This window comes from Brachypodium distachyon, chromosome 4 (genome assembly GCF_000005505.3).
Source record: "Brachypodium distachyon strain Bd21 chromosome 4, Brachypodium_distachyon_v3.0, whole genome shotgun sequence".
NCBI classification, from domain to species: Eukaryota; Viridiplantae; Streptophyta; class Magnoliopsida; order Poales; family Poaceae; genus Brachypodium; species Brachypodium distachyon.
Window position 1 is genome coordinate 47,950,620 of NC_016134.3, and position 13,577 is coordinate 47,964,196.

General features: G+C 45.1%; 3 protein-coding genes and 1 non-coding gene across 4 annotated transcripts; 2 read left to right on the forward strand and 2 right to left on the reverse strand.

Annotated features, from left to right (window-relative positions):
- Window positions 1–254: 254 nt before the first annotated feature.
- LOC100844011 (putative disease resistance protein At1g50180) lies at window positions 255–1,848 on the reverse strand. The gene is made up of 2 exons (XM_024463466.1): window positions 836–1,848; window positions 255–335 (listed from the first exon to the last, which is right to left on the reverse strand). Exon 1 carries the CDS (start codon window positions 1,665–1,667, stop codon window positions 900–902), a length of 768 nt encoding a protein of 255 aa, XP_024319234.1. The 5' UTR covers window positions 1,668–1,848; the 3' UTR covers window positions 255–335; window positions 836–899.
- A 4,121-nt stretch (window positions 1,849–5,969) lies between these two features.
- LOC100831904 lies at window positions 5,970–7,202 on the forward strand. The gene is made up of 2 exons (XM_003578986.4): window positions 5,970–6,320; window positions 6,417–7,202. Exons 1-2 carry the CDS (start codon window positions 6,260–6,262, stop codon window positions 6,641–6,643), a joined length of 288 nt encoding a protein of 95 aa, XP_003579034.1. The 5' UTR covers window positions 5,970–6,259; the 3' UTR covers window positions 6,644–7,202.
- A 383-nt stretch (window positions 7,203–7,585) lies between these two features.
- Window positions 7,586–7,657, forward strand: TRNAP-CGG. Its single transcript has one exon. It is a non-coding gene; the product is annotated as a tRNA-Pro (tRNA).
- On the reverse strand, window positions 7,638–10,573 carry LOC100832200. The gene is made up of 6 exons (XM_003578987.4): window positions 9,970–10,573; window positions 9,676–9,744; window positions 9,487–9,591; window positions 8,733–8,852; window positions 8,083–8,172; window positions 7,638–8,005 (listed from the first exon to the last, which is right to left on the reverse strand). Exons 1-6 carry the CDS (start codon window positions 10,522–10,524, stop codon window positions 7,889–7,891), a joined length of 1,056 nt encoding a protein of 351 aa, XP_003579035.1. The 5' UTR covers window positions 10,525–10,573; the 3' UTR covers window positions 7,638–7,888.
- Window positions 10,574–13,577: the final 3,004 nt, after the last annotated feature.

Genomic DNA, 13,577 nt, shown 5'->3' on the forward strand with positions numbered 1-13,577 from the left:
CCTCAGACCAATCCTCCCATGGTTTACTGGCCAACATACTAGCTATTGTGATGATAGCTAACGGCACACCACCGCATTTCTATAAAATCTTGTCAGATATCTCAATCGGTTGACCAGAAGTAATTTTGCATTTACCAATAGATAATCTTGTATCGAATAATTCCTTGGATGTACCAAAAGAAAGTGTCTTTTGCTTGTAAACATCGTCTGCTTCTTTGGCAACATCAAAAATACGAGTGGTCGTGATTATTCTACTTCCACAGTTACTATCAATCAAAGCACATTTCATTATATTCCATGAACTCTCCCATATATCATCAATGACGATGAGGTACCTGTTGAATATGGCAGCCATGATAGCCATGCATTAGTTAAAGAATATGTCTGAGCGTAGAAGAAGAAGAAAAGAAGTATGGCGACCAACACGATGTTGAATCCGAGGAAGGAGAAGGTAAATGAAGGAGGCAGGGTTGTTACTAGACAAAAACATGCCAGGGGTTTGATTCACAGTTCAATCTAATTCATTTGTGGTTAATTTGACTAACAACTTTTGTGATTTCTGACTCTAACAAAAAATTATTCCAAATTAATTGATGCAAATATATATGGATGTATGAGATAGTTTGGTAGTAGCCGATCGCCTAGGGCCTAGATCTATAAAAGGAGTGTAAATCATGGAAATTTTCATATAAGAATTAACATGCATGCCTATCACAATCCAAAATTGCAAATCCTAACGTCGAAGATGAACCTTTCCGTCTTTGCCATGTTTGTTCATTTCATATTTTCTGTTCATTTCAAGAACATAACCCTACATTAGGATGGATGGATGTACCTCTTGTTCTCGAGCAATTCCCGGAGTTCATCAATGAGCTGCACCTCGTCCAACATTGTTGCATTCAAATAGGAGTTCTTGTCAAGTTGGCGAAGAATATCCATGAAAACTTTCTTAAGTTAGGCTTTTGACCCACCGAAATAAAAGCCTTGCAAACGAATTCCTCCTGTAGCTTGTCGTAGACTGCTTTGGCAAGAGTCGTCTTGCCAAGTCCTCCAAATCCAAAGATGGAAACTATTTTGAGTTGCAGCTTGGAGTTGGACACAACATCACCCCCTTCCATCAGCCTTTTGATTAGATCTTTCCTCGGCTCCTCAATGCCAACGAGCTCTTTCTGATCTTTGAACAGATTAATCATGCGAGGATCAATGGTGTTTGTGGCAGCTTGATTAGCATGGACATCGTCGACCTTATATCTGTCACGCAAGTCAGCTACCTCCTTGACTCGAACTTTGATATCTTGGATCTTGTCAGCGATCTGATGACGGGTCTTGCCTTTCTTGAAAAAGTTGGCGATCTTTTTTCTGAATCTCTTGGATCTCTTCAGGTCCGCGTCTGGCTCGGAGCCCTCGACGCGCACCATGAAGCTGTCGACGATATCCTCCATCTCGTACGACAACTGCTTGACATTGGTAGCCCAGAGCCGGACCTGCTTGTCCCGCTGGTCCAGTGGCACCTCAGTGACCTTGGCAAGAGCAACCTCGATGCTCTCCAGCTCCCTTGACAGAGACTCGACATCTTTCTTCACGCCGGTCTGCAGCTTGTACTCTCCCTCGATGAGCTCGACGAGCTTGGGGAGGAGTGAGCTCATGGCACCCGTTGCGAGCTCCATGGCGAGCTTTCTCTCCTCTTTTGCTTGAGATGTTTGGTTCGTAAGTGGCTAGTGGTCAAGTGTCGATGGTATGGGGTGAGCATGCGTCTAGAGAACCCCTAGCTGATGTATTGGCTGGACATGAGAGTGCTCAAAAACGGGTTTCCTCCAACCCCTTCTAGTTCATCGGTTTATGACACTGCCTGCTTTTAACTTTTTAATGCATACTCCTAATGGCTCGTCCTAATCGCTGGGTTAACCGTGCAAGTGCACATGGTGCAACGTGCTACGCAGATCTAGGCTTTGACTGTGCTAACTGCGCATGGTATAATGTTCATACTGATTTAGGTAATCACATAGATCGAGAGCTAATTAGTTTAATTATTTCACTCTCCAGTTGCTCGTAATCTAAGTTCTCTTTTCTTGGCAAAGGAAAAGGGGGAGACTGACCTCTTGCATTGCACTGCAATTGCCAAGGCCTAGCATTGGTTAATTTAGACCACTTATCTCAAAATCAATGGTGCTAATTAATTACTCCCTCCGTCCCATATTAAGTGACTTTCTGTTACATGTATCTAGACGCTTTTTAGGTATAGATACATTCATATTTTGATAAATTTGAGTCACTTAATATGGGACGGAGGGAGTATGTCTTATATACTGCATGCCTATATTTCTATTGCCGTGACTTATAATCAATACCGTTGATTTTGAGACGAATATGATCTGAATAGAGCAATGTTAGACCAGTAACATTACATAACAGTTAATGTTAGAGGATATATACGAATCTGAGATCGAGATGGGTAATTGAGATCCGCTATGTCATGCATGTGTTTGCACGCTGCTCGTCCTTGGATGCCGCTGGAGGACCGTGTAAACAACCAGTCGCAACAGAACATAAACAATTGCATGCATTTCCAGTTTTCAATGGCGCCCACATGATGGAGTAGTACTTTAGGCATGCCAAGGAAAGATTCCTAGCCCCCCTAAAGAGAAGCTTAAAGCATTGCTTCTGCAATGCCAATCTATTCACAAGATGGTAACCTGCAGAGAAAGACCCCTCCTCTTGCCTAGCTCCTTGGTGAGATCGGAACCAGTACAATGCAGGAAGTTTAAGCATCGGGACAGTCACTCCGTAGTGCCCAGCTGCATCCTTCTCCCTTGGCACTTGTGTGAAACGGGATTAGTAGCACAAGCACATCTTGCCGACAACTTTTGATAAAATTTCAATTTAGAACGGTCAAAGTGCGCCCCCATAGGATAGTGGATGAGTACTCCAGTTTAGTACAACCAAGAAAAGATTCCTCTGCATCAACACCTAAAATAAGCTAAATATACTTGTCTATCTCGAACTCTGTTTTTGAATCTTGAGGAAAAAAAAAACATGCCCTTGTCTTTCCTGGAACATGTCCTCACCTTTTTTTCAGATTTGGAATTGTTGATACATTGCTGGTGTATGACTGAAAGCCTGGTTTAATTTCTCTGCTGCTAGTCTTGCATTCAGAAGACGATCTCTGCTTGTGCATACCTATCTACAAGGCAAGAATCCAAAAAGAATTAATCAGAATATCAGATAAAGGGTCCTGGCGCTATATATGCATCATCGTATATGCTGGTTCACAGCAAGCACAGTACAATCATCGCTGCTTCTGCTATCATGAAGTACCTTGGAATGCAAGGGGAGAAGAAACGCACAGGTGTTTTGGTTTCTTCTGGTTTGATTTTATCCCCTGGATAGAAAAGGAAGGCAATTGGCTAGTGATGGTGGAAAGGCACACACGGCTTGTGTAACATGAGTTTTAGTTTGCCAATCCTTTATCTCTCGGTTACATTGTCAAAGAAATACAAGTGTTTCTTCTTATGTACAAAATTGGCGCCACATTCCTGTGAAAATCATACGGTACCAAAACTGAAACAGAAATGATGAGCAGATCTTGAACTGAAACAGAAGCCTGACTGCGTCTGCGTGCCTCACTATTTCTGGTTTCACTAATTCAGGTCTACATATATAAACAAAAAACACATAGAGAAATTCTGGAGCTGATATCAGTCGCAATAAACCATGCGTTCCCTTTTTGTCGTCTTGATAAATAAAGAAGAAAAAATGGTTGGATCCTCTCAGATCAGTATTAACAAAGGATCGAGATACAAATCTTTCTCGTCAGATGAACTCACTTGGTCCTTGCAGATCTTCCAAGAGGGGGGCTGGGAATGGGATTATGACCGTGTGACCTATGAATGATGCTCAACTCCGATGAAGCGTTTAATTTTTGCCACATTTTTGTTTATGTCATCTGAGTTACATACAGACACGTACTTAGTCTGAAACTCTCGATGCAGATTTTCAACAGAAAAAAAAAACCGATAACCAAACACTGATTGCTAAACCAAATGAAGGAAAACAGATCATATGACTGAGTTTACGGCAGACAGTAGGTAGGTAGTACCTCATGACTGGAAATAGTCGAGGACGGTGTATAAATTAAATACGGTTTCTGCTGACGCCTCACGGTTACACACACACAAGACAGATGGTGATTACAAACTCTGTCTAACGGAAACACAAATTAACAAATAAACTCAGTCGCCAGATCGAACTTGCATCTACTTAACCATTAGGATGGGAGGAACAAAACTGCCTTGAAGCGTGCCGGCTCAGGATGCAAGACGCGTCCCCGGACGGCGAGGCCCCCGGCAGCTGGCAGCAACAGCACCCGGCTCGCCGGCGTCCGCGGCTTCCTCGACAAGGCCAAGGCGGACCACGTGGCATGGCACTGTGACATGTGTGGCCCTGCTGCTGGCAAGAAGAAGAAAGCCGCCGCCGACGACCAAATCTCCGAGGGAAGCACCGCTCAGAAGCTCGTGGCTCTCCTGCCTGTGCTTCTCAATCGTGCATTATCTGCGGCTCCCGCTTCTAAATAAATAATCCTTCACCCAGCTGCCACAAGCACTGAATTAATTTTTTTTTTAATTGGCACATTCAATTTTTCCCTTTTCGGTCTGGACACATCAAGACAATAATAACCCTAGCCGTGGAGCTTTTCGTTTTGATTGTATCGGTATATTGTAATTATTCTATGAATCAATAAAACCAAGCCGAATTGTTCTAAAAAAAAGCAATGAATGTGATTCTTTTTCTTTCTTTTCTTTTTCAAAAAGCGCGTTTTGATTGTACCAGTATCGGTAAGGGTTAGGCGCATCGGCGGCGACCTGCGGGCGGCGGAGGAAGCCAAAGTGGCGAGGCGGTTCAACCCTTCCGTTGCTGGGGCCATGATTGTGGTAAGGGTTAGGCGCATCCAGGAGCATCCTGGACTATATTGGGCAGAACAAGATGGCAGATTTTTTAACCAAGTCATCTTGTACACCATGTCAAAATAGATGCATAAAGATTGTATGTAATTGGTTGTTGCCTGATTACGTTCCTGCTTGCGTGCAGAGTGTAGCTGATCGACGAGGATCGATGTTGCGTGCAATATATGGTCTGGTCGATTAAATGCAATCTCCTTTCAAATGAAATGAAATTTATCAAAAGGAAAAGTGCAGGTCGGTTAATAAAACGCGCTCATATACTGCTGCAACAATTAGCTGTGGCTGGAAATAAATAACCAATTAAACTAAGGGGAACAACTCAAAACTAAAAGTCCAAAATCTGGAAGTTGATGAGGTCTGGGAGCATTTTGGTTAGATCGGATTCGGCGGAGGCGGGAAAGGAAAGAAGAAGACAACCGGGAGTCGAACCGCGCTGTATCTATGTTGGGCTCAGAAGGTCGGCCCGGTGCTGTCAGTTGGGCCAGGCCCGTAGAAGACCACGCCTGAGCAGCCCACATAAATGAGAAGTGGCTGGCGGCGGAAGGGCGTGGACTCGTGGTCGCGGGGATTGGGAAGAAAAAAGAAATAGATCCATGAGATCGAAGGGGCTGGCGGCCTATGCAGGGAGTATTGCTAGCTAGGGTTTTTTCTTGGGCCAAGAAATTGTATTGGGCTGGGCCGGAATTTATGTACTCAATATGCAACGATACGTGGGCTGCATATTCTGAACCGGGTACACAGGTATCCAAGGCCGGATCCGGCACTACCCGCCAGACGTGTTGGGTCTGAAAATTTCTCATTTTTACCAGACTCGCATGCTAATTGAGTCTAAACCCGTCGGTTATTCAGGTCTCGGGGCCTCATTGCATAGACGAGAGGCAGTAAAAAGTACTGTAACTCTTATCACCGTGCACGTGTGAGGCAGGCACTGGTCCACTCCAGACACACCACTGCCATCGAGGACCCACACGTCAGTTCGAAACGGATAAGATAAAAAAGGAAAACCCTGGGCTACAATAACCAAATCGAGGTGCCAAGCCAAACCGGTGGCTCCTATTTCTCAACCTTTCTGACTTGCTCCTACGGAACCAAGGTCGAAAGGATTGAAAAAGTCAGTCATTCAAAACCACTGATCAAGGATTCCTTTAATAAACCACTGGGCAGGGCACACTCCCACGCCTACAAATACGTCACCAGGCAGGCTGCCGGCCGATCCCCAATTCCTTCCTCGTCTTCCATTTCATCCCTGCCCACCACCACCGGAGACAAGACGATCCATTCGATTCGTGGCCGGGCCGGAGATGGAGAAGGTGAGCGCGTCGGTGCAGTCCTGGGTCGGCCAGCACAAGCTCGCCACCGCCGGTAATTCCAACATCCAATCCCCGTCTTCCTGGCTAGTAGTTCTTCTCGGTCGATAATCGGCGCCTGGTTTGATTTTCCTTGGTTGGATCGATGCAGGGGCGGCGGCGTGCGCGACGGCGGCGGCGTGCGGGGGCCGGCGCGGGAGGCTGGCGGCGGCAGGGGCCGCGGCGTCGCTCGCGGGGGCGGCGGCGGCGCGCCGGTACTACTGCTACAGCAGGGGGAAGCAGGCGGAGGAGGTGAGCGGCATGGAGCTCGACTTCTACTCGCAGCTGCCGCCGGCCACCGCCGAGGACGGCCAGGAGAACGAGCGCTGGAGCTACTGAGCCCTCACCCGGCCCGTCGGATCGCCGCCCTGCCGCCCGGGGATCGATCCGAACGAGACGACGATGACGAAGATGATGACGATCAAATTAGTGCTTAGTAGTTAATTAATCAAGGAGACTCGGGCCCCCGGTGACGTGGCAGTCCGTCCTCATCCATCCAGCTCAGGCGACGGGGTTATCTTATCTGCTTTCGCTTTTCATAATTAATCCCTTTGCCATTGCGCTGTCTCTGTCTTCCAGTAGGTGAGGTGGTTGATGTACAAGGCATCCTAATCCTCTCCTCCACCTTAATCTTCTCTATGATTGAAGCCACCGATATGATATACGCCCAGCATTGCAATTTGCAATGATGCGGCTGTTCCTTGTGGATATATACATAGATGATGGTAGTGGTGGTGGGTGAATAAACAACAGCAGAGTCGCCTGAGTTATCCAAGTTGTGCATTCTTGTTTTTAATTTCTTTCTTTCTTTGTTTACCTTTCTCCAAGCAGTTCGTTCTGGATTCTTTATGTAGGCGCATCTTCTCCTTGGAATCCTAATTGATTCAAGGGTTATCCATATTGACTACTACACTGGAGTGCATTGATTCAAGGGTTATCCATATTGACTGGATCTCCAAATAAAGAAAGAAAGTATCTCTGTATATAAGTTTGCACACAAAACTGACAGCCACGGAAGGAACGATACACAGTCATGTCCTTGGCTTCCTCGGAATTGCTATGCCACATCTTTGCACTTTTACTGCGGCACACGCAGGCAATTATAGTTTACCACGCGCCCCTGGTTAAATGCCATCTTGCTCCTGAGCTCCGCGGTACATTCGAAAAATTCTCGCGATTTGTACGTTAAAATACCAAATTTCCCTGAAGGATAAAGATGCTAGCTTAGCCTTTGTTTTAGATTATTAATTTCTAGTTTGGATTGGCACGTTTACCAAGACAGGGTGTTTGGTCTAGTGGTATGATTCTCGCTTCGGGTGCGAGAGGTCGTGAGTTCGATTCTCGCAACACCCCTATTTTCAATTTTTAGGAAAATATCCTTAGCCACTTTGAGTTTTCTTACATACTGCCCAAACGCCACATATCTAAATTCTACTCTGCTTCAAACATGGCAACTCTGCTTCAAACATGGCAGCTCTCGCTTCACCACCAAATGTTCCTAGTAGCTCTATCACAAGCAGCAGCCAACGAAACAACAAAATCGCTGCACAATCTTCTTCACAAACTTCACCGGCGCCTGTTTCTTCAGAACCAGTTAGAGTAGTCAAAATCTCGGAGCTTACGGAAGTGCTTCTCCACGTCTTGTCTCGACTTCTTCCACTCTTCCCTCTGGATGATGGTGGTCGCGTCGTCCCTTTGAGTCTGTGATACCAATGGCCCAGATTAGCTTTTGAAGCCTATCAGTACCAAGGGGAAATCTGTGAAGAGGGCGTGTTTACCTTGTCAGTTATCCTGAAAGACTCCCCTCCGTCGCGTATGAGCAGCAGGTCGTTCCTCCTATCCCTCTTCTTTCCTTCAGGGACATTCACCTGTCACAGATGGCTAGATATCAGTTATCGCCGACAGCCCACTAAAATAAGTAGCTTACCTATGTCAGAATCAAGTTAATACATGACCGTTTCATGTTGTGGAAGTTCAGAATCACCAAGTTTCTTGATTTCAAAGTAATTTCTTTTCAATTTTGTAATTTGGTGTCTGGTTGCATGATTGACAATCTCAATGGTTGACAATGAAACATGAAAGCAAGAAAGTCAGAGAAGGATTCACACCACAACCACAAATGTAGTTATCCTGCTTTGACAAACAGCAGGCATGATCTAGATGAATTGTAAGATTTGACAATGATGATGCATTTGATCAGAACCTGGCAACAATCATCACCAGTAAATTAACAGAGCAAATGTACAGGCAGTAAAGCTACTGGTGAGAATATATCTTCCAGGGTCAGGGCTGAGGTAGCCCAATATTTAGATGAAATGAAAACTAGAGTAATTAGTCTAACATCAATGACAAAAGATTTCAGATAATCTGATTAAAATGAACTGTTTTCTTTAATAGCCTGAAGGAATTTAGGCTTGAATCATCTTACCACAACTTTCGCTCTTGTGATTGACCTTGTTTTTGAGTCAATGACATAAATCTCCTCAAAATCGAGGAAAAAATCTGGATCATTAAACCGCCTATTTCTGTAGTGTTTTGTTAAGAAAACCTACAGGATAAACAGATATGAAATATGCAATTGAATAAGATCATCATGGAGAAGAATATTTAGGATAAAAGAGTAAGCTTGCATGCCAGGTGAGAAGAACTGCTGGCCTATACTGTAAATAGAAATTAAGCTGGAAGCAGAAACATGTGTGGTGCAATAATAACAGCCCCAAGTGTCACATTGTTTGGGGTGAAATCAGCCATGATGATTAAGCAGAGCAGCTAGAACCTAAGCTATTTTACTTCCTCACGTATTTCTTATTTTAGCACCTACAAATATTGGGGCTGCAACAAACAATACACTGCACACATAAGGCGAGTGAAAAATTGAAGTATAAAATATGTCACACAGGATGCTTGAAGTTTCACTGCTAAGTTTTATGAATCGCAGCTTAAATTTGCATATCGAGATATGAACTTTACATCACAAGTCATAACTATCATCAAGGACATCTCCTCAGTGAGCTACTATCGACATACTACCACTGCAAATCTTACAGCAAGAACACAAGGGACACCTTCAGAATACTTATGGTTGCCAGCTTTCAAGGCAAAATCAGCTAATCCATCTTGGTTTATAACGGAAAAAAGAATAACGGAGTGTCAGAAAAATACTAACAGGAAAGGCAACATACCTTCATAATCTCCCTCTCTGTCTTGTATAGGGGGTCGCGCAAATGCTCAACCGGTGGCTCAGTTACATTGTAGCGGCCATAGTTTTTCTTCGCGCACCTCACATACTATGTTCGACGAGAAAAAACAGAGCAACAATTAAAAACTCGAGGCCTCTTTACATTCACCTAAAATAGCAAAGACATGAGCACCTTCTGTGGCATCGGGGCAAGAACCCTCGGAATGGAGTAGACGTCGGTGTCGGGCTGCGTGACGTACATCTGTTGCAAAGGATGCCACATCGATCAGAATGAGCACGGCACGCACAGTCAAGTTGGAACAAGCCAGCAGATAAGAGTTGCCAATTGGGATAACGCAGACGTGTTCGATGAAATGCCAGAGCGGCGAGAACGCATTCTCGCAGACACGAATGGTGAAATAGCGCAGGAGATTACTCGAGAAACTTGATATTGTGGTAGCATACAGAGGAAATGTCATCAGGATACCTCTCGGAAGTCGTAGACGTCGTGGTCGGGGTCGGGCACCTTGCGGATGAAGAAGTCGCAGTGGAGGAGGGAGATCTTGTGGAACTCGTCCTCGTCGACGGTGTAGTCGACGACGGTGTCGGAGGCGGACTCCCGCGTGGACACGAAGCTGTCGGCGGAGACCATGGCGATGTCGCCCTGGCCCTCCCCGTCCTCGCCCCCGGCTCCCCGGGGACGCGGCGGCTTGACGGGGGCGAGGAGGCGGTCGTAGTCGACGTCGTAGTCCTGCTCGTTGTCGAGGTCCTCGTCGTCGCCCACGCCGTCGTCCCCGTCGAGGTCGAAGTCGCCCGCGTCGCCGAAGTCGTCGTCCATGTCGCCGCCGTCGCCGTACGCCGCCGCCGACACGTCCCGCCGCCCGCGACGGGGGAGGAGGAGGCGGAGGGGCGATGGCACGGTGAGGCGGGGCAAGCAGAGGGCGGGGGGATGAAGCGGCTTGGAGGTGGGGTTTAGGGTTTTGGAAAGCGGGGGCGCGAGTGGATAGGGAGAGCAGGCGGAAGCGAGCAGAGTGGTCGCCATTAGCGCCAGAAGGTCTTGTGCCGTCTACACTGCTTCACTCTCTCAGACTTATTAAAGTCAAGTCTTTTTCCTTTATTACGAGAAGCCTTAGGTTTTGACCACATATTTCAATTACAAAAAGCTTTAGGTTTTGACCACATATTTCAAATTTTGTTTCAAAAATTTAGGTCATTATTTTTTTAATAGCTAAAAATGCCATTTTCTGGGCCTCTGGCTGGTCCTGGGCTCCCAGCCCTGGGTATGCCCAGATATATGTAGGTCTGTAAAACCTGCATTTTTGTGAATTTTGTTGGTATATTTATAAGGAGTTTATGATTCAATCATACAAACATCGCCAGTGTCAAACGAGACCACAGGAGTGATGTTTCGAAAATATTTCATCCTCGATCTAAAAAAGTGACATTTCAAACTTTCGCATGGTCTGCGAGATGTAACTTTGACAACTAGTTTGCATCTGACATTGATGCAAGCTATCACGGAGGGGCCCTAGGATGGAGGACGTTAGGATATGGTGTTTAAATTTTGGTAGACAAAGACAACGATGGATACGGAGAGGCCATTGCGAGTGGAATGGTCACCATTGACACGAGGAGGTCTCTTTGCTTGCTTAAGTGAAGTCTCTAGTTTTTTTACCAGGAAGTTTATCAAGGATTTTGTTATCCCAAACGGGGATAGTAGTTTCAGCGTTCCATACATGCAACATTTTTCTCTTGGACAATGAATTAGACCATTAGAGGTGCTAAACAGCGTGACGAGGGATATTAATGTCCAATTTCAGTATATGAAAATAATGTAGGCGTACCATTCGTATACTTTATTTATTTATTTATTTATTTATTTCTCTAATAAAAATCGTATTTCCTGTGTATGCTAAATATAATTCCTTGGTGCCGCGGGCCGGCGGCGAGAATGGCCTAGAACGAGAACACAATGATGGTTACATAATCGAGTGTCAGCTGGCAGGCCGCCCAGGGAGCTGGCGAGGCGAGTGAAATGGGAGATCGAGCGATATAGCCTGGAGACAACATATATAGATCCCATCGACGATGGCTCGCTTTTTTCTCCAGCTGAACTGACATTGACATTGGAGTTGGAGCACGTACACCAAATATGGGCACTTCACATGTAAAAGGTGTCACTTTTATGTGTGCCAGGGTGTGTATCAGTGTATGTGTACGTGAGTAAGGGCCAAGCAGCATCGGCCATGCGTGCATTATGGCTACCTAGCTAGCTTTGCAAATGCAGCATATATTGTGCCCTCTTCTATGTATTTTTTTTATTTTTAAAAAATATTTCCCAATGATGTAACTTTACACTCATATGCAACAAATTGTTTTTTGTCTAAATTGTCAGTCAAAGTTTGAAATACAAATCCATATTTACGGACAGAGAGGGACCGTATATGCGCGTATTCTGATCGTTGAGGCGAGTAACTAAATGGTGGTAGGTGTGCCAGCTCCTGCTCAGTTCCTTCCTGCTACCTGCCAGTGAGCTTAATTGGAACATACACACCAAATCTGGACACGACAAAGGTAATAAAACTCCAGTTGAATCACCAGCCAGCTAGATCGAGGCCGCTGTGTGCCAACTGCCATGTTAATTTGCATAGCTAGCTGCTTGCTACCAGGCCTGCCGAACTAATTTCCGAGAGCATCGATCACATGTATCAATAGTTTTTCTTGGAAGGGTTTGACAGTCAACAAAAATTATATGTCCCACAATTTTGATACGGTGAGAGGAGCACGTACCTATGTATTCCTACCGTACATGCAGTAATTTCACGTGATATGTACAAAATGGCTAATTTCGAGTAGGGTATTAGCGCTTAGAACTAATCTAGGAAACAAGCAATAACCATTCAAGCACAGGACGGAAAAACAGAGCAAGGAATTAAGGAGTATTAATATGGTTTCCATCTTTGAGTTCCTGATCAACCTGTAGCTAATTATAAGCGTACATGGTAGTTGAACTTTGATTCGATTGGAAAAAAAAAATACAGCTATATACACACGCGTTCTTAGCGTAACCGATCGATCGAGTAAGTTTTTTTTTTTGAGGGGATCGATCGAGTAAGTAAGTGTGCAAGATTAAGCCCTTAAGCAAAGCTTGTAATGGACAAAAAGATGAACACACGATACGTGTGGCTGGTGGCCTGCCAACAACGTTTGCGAGCAACACAGAATAAAATTTGAGGGAGATGTGGCCTAGCTAGCCACAGAGCTCATCTTCCTCCAATAACTGATACTCTACAGTGCTTGCTAGCTAGATCATGCATGCAGGCTATCCCCTTTGTATTCTTACTTTTCTATAAAAATGTATATATATGGATGGATGGATCAAATAGGACCAGCACGTACACATGTTTGAGTCTTCCATTGGGTCAACATGTACACAACACATGCAACTTGCGTTATAGAATATGCATCACAAGCACAAAAGTGTGCTTGGGGTGCACTAGCTAGAGCTGGCTAGTGGCAAATACTATAAGCTAAACTAAAGAATGAAAGGACTCTAGTTTTATTTATATACAACTGTAAAGATGGGCCTCTAGTTTTATTTATACGAGCGGTTTGTCTGTCAGATACAAAATGTGCTTTTAGTGTCGAAGAGGACTATCTAAATTAAAGTGGGGCATAAGAAGTGCTCCTTAGGGGAAGATGTTTAAAATGGCATACATTTGATGTCCATCCCATGTTTTCTTCGCTCTTTCTTTTTCGATCGTTAACAAAATCGGTTGCGACGCCTCCTTAGATGCCGACGGGCGCTACGATTCGTAGACGGCACTCCGCTGAGCACCGCAAAGACAACAACTTGTCCACGAAACTAACAACCGGCGTCATTTTACGAGGCAATGTCGAGCACAATGAGTCTGTCAAATGTAGCCAAAATGTCAGAGTTCCGTAACCCCAAACAAAAAGATACACACCATGACAAACAATCACACGGACGGACGATGCTTCCCCTCCAAGTTCTTTTTCCGGCTAACTCCGCGCTCTCGCTGCCGTGTCCCGCGCGTTACATCCGGTGATCTCACCAAACCTTTCGCCAAGACC